General features: G+C 42.9%; 1 protein-coding gene across 4 annotated transcripts in view; it reads right to left on the bottom strand.

Annotated features, from left to right (window-relative positions):
- Positions 1-3629: 3629 nt before the first annotated feature.
- The window catches only part of TM9SF4 (transmembrane 9 superfamily member 4), a 75621-nt gene continuing 73250 nt past the window's right edge, over positions 3630-6000 (bottom strand). For all 4 annotated transcript variants that reach the window (XM_037812395.1, XM_037812393.1, XM_037812394.1 and 1 more), the window contains one exon: positions 3630-5653. In XM_037812395.1, the coding sequence (XP_037668323.1) occupies positions 5504-5653 (150 nt within the window). In that variant the 3' untranslated portion in view covers positions 3630-5503. The remainder of the gene's footprint in view (positions 5654-6000) is intronic.

The raw sequence follows: 6000 nt of genomic DNA, 5'->3' as shown, positions 1-6000 counted from the left end.
TAGAATACTTCACTCAATAACAGCAAAATACACATTCTTTTCAAGCACACATGGAACATTAACCAGATAGATCATAGACCAGATTTTTCAGATTGAAAAATCTCCCCCTATATTTGTAGACTAAATAACACACTTCTTAATAAAAAAATAAATTGAAATGGAAATTGGAAAGTGTTTTGAACCAAATGACAATGAAAACAATTTACCAGAATTTCTGAGATGCTGCTAAAGAGGTACTTAAGTGGAAATTTATAGCACTAAATGCCTATACAGGCATACCTCGTTTTATTGTGCTTTGCAAATAATTGCATTTTTTACAAAGCGTCGAACAAGTCTATCGACATCATTTTTCCAACAACATGTACTCACTTTGTTTCTGTGTCACATTTTAATTAAGGTATGTATGTAGTTTTGTGTTTTTTTTTTAAGACATAATGCTATTGCACACTTTACAGACTATAGTGTAGTGTAAATGTAATTTTTATATGCATGGGGAAACCAAAAAATTCATGTGACTCACTTTATTGCAGTGGTCTGGCAATGAACCCACATCTCCAAGGTGAGCCTGAATTAGAAAAGGAAGGCATCAAATAAATGACCTCAGCTTCTACCTTAAGAAACTAGAAAAAAGAAGAGCAAATTAAAACTAAAATAAGCAAAAGGAAATAAAGATACATGTACAAATCATTTAAATAGAAAAAATAGAGAAAATCACTGGAAGCACAAGCTGGTTCTTTGAAAAGATCAATAAAATTGATAAACCTCTTGCCAGACTGAGAGAAGACACAAATGACCAATATCAGGCACGAGAGAGGTGACACCAGTACAGATTCCCCAGGTACTAAAAGGATAATGTAAGAATATTATGGATAACTTTATACCGATAAATTTGACAACTTGAAGATGAAATGGACAAATTCTTTGAAAGCTCATTTGGAATGGAAATCCTGAATAGTTGTATATTTAGAAATGAAATTAAACTGTAGTTTAAAACTTAAAAAAAAAAAAAATCTCTGGGCCCAGATGGCTTCATTGGTATGGTAGGTTGAATATGTACCCCAATTTAGACATGTTCTTAATCTCTTAATCCACATCCCTGTAGGTGTAATCCACTGTAAATAGACTGATCTGAAGATGTTATTTTTAGTTAAGGTGTGGCCCACTGAATCAAGATGGGTCTTATTCCTATTACTGAAGGCTTATAAGAGAGAAAGCCATGGGGAGGAGTCAGAAGTAGGAAGGAGAGGAGCTGGAAGAGAAAGGAGGGGACACTGCCATGTGATGGGAAAGCCAAGGAACCCAAGTTTTGCTGGCCAGCCAGAATGCTACCAAACACTGGAGGAAGCAAGCCTTCTAGCTTTTGAAAATGTGACCAATAAATTCCTGTTGTTAACCCAACCCACTTATGGTATTATTTGTAATAGAAGCTGGGAAACTAAGACAGACACCTTAGATACAACACCAAAAGCAAAATCCATAAAAGAACAAATTGATGAATTGGACTTTATCAAAATAAAAAACTTCTGTTCTTCAAAAGACACTGTTAATAGAATGAAAACAAAAGCCTCAGTCTGGGAGAAAACCTTTGCAAAGCATGTTATTTGATAAATGACTTCTTTCTAGAATATATAAAGAACTCTCAAAATCCAACAGTAAGGAAGCAAACAACCCAATAAAAAAACTGGCCAAAATTTTGGACACTTCACCAAAGAAGACATGGATGGCAGATAAGCACATGAAAAAATATTTTGTCATTAGGGAATACAAATTAAAATCATGAGATACCATCATGCGTCTGTTAGAATGGCCAAAATTCTGAAGACTGACCATACCAAGTGTTAGGATGTGTTAAGAACTGGAACTTTCATGTATTTTTTGACAGGAATATTAAATGATACAACCATCTTGGAAAGCAGCTTGGCAGTTTAAGGTAAACATACACCTACCATATGATCCAGCTATCTCACTGGTACTTACCTAAAAGGAAATGCATGTCCACACAAGACTTGTACATGAATGTTCATAACAGCATTGTTTGTGACAGCTCCAAACTGGCAACAATCATTCAATAGATGAGTGGATGAACAAATAATTGTATAGCCATACAAAGGAATACTATTCAGAAATAAAAAAGGAATGATCTATTGATACCCATAACAACATGATTAATCTCAAAATAATTACACTGAACAAAAGAAGCCAGACAAAAAAAGAATATATAATGTATGATTCCATTTATATAAAACTCTAGGAAATGTAAATTAATCTATAGTGATAGAAAGCAAAACACTGATTTCTTGGGGATGGAGAGGGGCAAGAGAGCCGGATTACAAAGGCACATGAAACTTTTAGGATTGAAGGATGTCTTCACTATCTTGATTGTGATGGTTTCATGTTGTGTATGTGTGTGCACAGTCAAAGCTTATGAAATTGTGCAGCTTATTGTACATCAGTTATACCTCAATAAAGCTGTTTTTCTTTTGTTTTGAGAGGCAGCTGTAGTACAGCAGTAGTAAGGACAGGTTCTGGAGTCTGGCTGCCTTGATTTGACTACTACTCCACTATTCACTTGTCATTGGATACCCAGCAGTGATGTCTCAACTATTTGATGCCTCAGTTGCCTCTGTAAAAGGGGACTGATAAGAGAACCTGTCTACGAGGATTCTATCCATGACTAAATGAGCTAATACATGGAAAGTGTTTGGAATAGTGTCTGAAACACAGGAAGTTCTCCATAAATGGTAACCAGCACCATTCTCACTGCAATGAAGAAACCGAGGCTTGGAGTTGGAGGGGGTGGGCTTTGCACCCCTTACCAGCCATTCCAGGTGATTCTGGTGGGGCTGAATTCACAGTATCCAGCACTCTTGGTGTATGTGGCCCAGGCCTGGCCCATGATGCTACTCCATCCCCTGGATATTGTGATTGGTCCAAGATGAGCAAATAATAATTCAAGCTGGGCTATTCAGAGGTCTTTCCCAGGATTTATCTATATTGAATAAACATATATTGAATATACTGAAGTAGAGAGGGCAATGTCTTTTTTCCCCCTCTCTGGGCTTATCAAATTGGATTGTGTAAGCCTAGAGTGATGTGTTCCCTGGCCCATCCTCCACAGGGAGGATGACCACTGGTGATCGAAAAGATTGAAGGACAGTGAAGAAAGGGCAAGAGTCCTAAGGCTATCCTTTGAGATGCTGGATCCAGGTAGATCTGAAGCCAAACACCACTCATGATCCAATCAATTCCCTTGGGGCTTAAGTCAGTTTGACCTACATTATGTTGCCTGCAATTGAAGGAGCTCTACATGATAGGGAGGTGACGTGACTTGGCAATAAAATGTTGGAGCTGGGATCCAAAACCAGGTCTCACTGATACCAAAGTTCACAATTGATTGCCATTTCTTACTTGTGGAATCATAGGATCAAATGTTTGCAATATAGTATGGAAGGGCTGAGTATATGGGATAGGCTATGGACTTGCACCAGGGGAGGAAACAGCAGTGGTCTGAGTCCTAGAAGGCCTGACATGAAATTGGGCTTTGAGGGAAACCACTCAACTCAACCTATTTGGGAAATTTCTCTCCCCTCAGACCCAACAACCCTTGCATGAGAATTAAGAGACATAACAAGAGGACAATGGTATATTTATTTACAACTGACCAAAAAAAGGCATACAGGCATTTTTAATTAAAAATAATGATGATTTAAAAAGTCAGAAAATCAGTGATGTTTGAACCCTTTATGAGGAGTCCAATTCTCCACTCCCCCATAAAGAGAATCTCTTTTGGGGGGAGGGGGGGTAAAAAAAAAAAAAAAACAAGATTTGAAAGAACAAAAGACTCCAATATCATTCTCTACTGCTTGGGTTCCCTTTCCTCCAACCGGATTCTTGGTGGACACCGCTTGGCACTGCGGAGTCGCTATGAGGCAAGATTGAGAAGTTCACTGGTTTGACTGGTGGACCTGGTGGGGGCTGCTGGGAGAATCCAGGGTGTGTGTGTGGGGGGGGTATTCCTAGATTAACCAGCATCCTGAGCTTTGCCTTGTGGTGGGAGTCCCAAAGGGTCTGGAACAAGGGTAAGTGGCTGTTACTAAATCCTTACACCAGGGTGGGTTTGGTCTCTCGCAACTTAAAAGCAAGTATTTATGACATGCGTGGGGCAGACAGGGGTCTGGAAGAATGGGGGACTGTAGAGGAGCCAGGTCAGCCACATTAGCTCCTTCTTTCTAACTTGGGGAGACTGGGCTCCTTGCCAATTCCTGGGAATTGGGGAAGGAATGACAGAACTTAACCTTCCATCTTCCTTCACACAAGCAGTTTCTGGGTGTCCCAAAAAGGAAGAGGCAAGAATTGAGACAGGGGGTCAAGGGGATGGGTCTATCTAAAAGAGTCAAGTGTGGGCACTGAGGCTGGGGATGCCAGGGAGAGAAGGCCTCCACCCAGCCTCCTTAAGGAGGGGATCCGAGGTCTATGGTCTCCTTGTTTTGCCCCAGAAGTCGGGGAGGAGAGGGTCTGCCACCAGCACACTTTGTCAAGTGCAGTGACCCCCTGTGGAAGGAATGGGAAGCAATCCTGAGGGAGTGAGGACCCTGGTGGCCTTAGCTACCCTTTCCAGACACAGACATGTGGGCGCTTGGCCCTGAAATACTTGCCCCTAGGCCCAAGGTTTCTTGGCACAAAAACAATGCGGTGGCCAGTTCACTCCAAGTCTCTTTTTTTCCTTCCTGCTGGTCTAGCAAACTCCTGCCGCTCTGAACAGGGTTGATTCTTGCAGTCCTAGGGAACTTGGCGCTCAGTATATCTAAGAGATTTCCACGTAGCAACCAAGCTTTGGCTTCTCCTGGTGAAAAGACCCAGAGGTCTAGCTGGAGCCCCTGCCTTGGGCAGCCCTGGGAGGAGGCTGGGAAGGACAGAAGAAGCAGGGAAAGGGGCTGGCAGAGGATGGTCAGCACTGAGGGTGCAAGTCTGGGCTAGTGCTGTGCTTTGTCACGGTGTCAATGGCTAGGACAGGTAGTGAGAGGCCCAGAAACCTCACTGAAGCCCCAGAAGGCCTGCTGTTTCCTCTTCCAGGTAGTTGTGGGGTGGCCAAGAGCCCTGAGGAACTGAAGTGGAGACAGCGACCAAAACCCAGTATCTTGGTGGATTTATCCATCCTGGATCCATTTGTCGAAAAACATTAAAGAAAAGAATTCCAAACCAAAAATAAACCTGAACCAACAAGTCCGAGTTCCTACTAGATGGAACTTGCTTAGCACTGAAGAAAAAACAACCCACCAAAAAACTCATCCCCCACAGAACTGGAAAAATATGATGAAGAAAAATGCAAGATTTATCTACAGGCCCTCCCGAGTCACACCATGCAGACCCAGATCCAGGAACACTGTGCCAGGAGTTACATTCCAAACGAGCAGGAGTTATTTTATTTTGCGTGTCTGCAGTTCCCCACGCAGGTTGGCTTTCCTGTCCAAGGATGGAGAGGGCCCGGCCACCATCCAGCCAATCAGTCTATCTTCACGGCAGCATAGATCTTGCGGACAAACATGTAGGCTGCATAGAAGCCGATAGTGCCCGTGAGCAGCCAGAAGGACAAGACCATGAGGGCTGTGTAGCCAAAGTAGAGGAGAGAGGGGATGAACTCAACGATGTCCAGCTGGGGCATGGGCCAGGGAGAGAAGAACAGAGAGGTGGATGTTTAGTGCCAGGCTGCCATGGCAATCTGTGGGCCCCCCACCCACTCACTGATCTGGCAGGGGACAGGAGTGTGCTCCAAGTGGGCAGCAGGAGCTGGGAGAATTTGTCCATGGACTAATGCCTTAGATGCTCTTGACCACCACAGAAGGTTATTGTCCCCATTTTACAGATGGCGCAGAGGTTAAACCACACTCACAGTCACACTATGGGGAAGTACCAGGAGCTGGGATCTGAACCTTGGGCTAGAGGGCAAAGAGACCAAGGCCTAACCCCGCTACCCCAGGCCACTTCTCATGGGAGTAGGAG

This window comes from Choloepus didactylus, chromosome 19 (genome assembly GCF_015220235.1).
Source record: "Choloepus didactylus isolate mChoDid1 chromosome 19, mChoDid1.pri, whole genome shotgun sequence".
In the NCBI taxonomy this organism is placed as follows: domain Eukaryota; kingdom Metazoa; phylum Chordata; class Mammalia; order Pilosa; family Megalonychidae; genus Choloepus; species Choloepus didactylus.
Note: the sequence above shows the minus strand (reverse complement) of the source record. Positions and strands in the feature narration are given on the sequence as shown.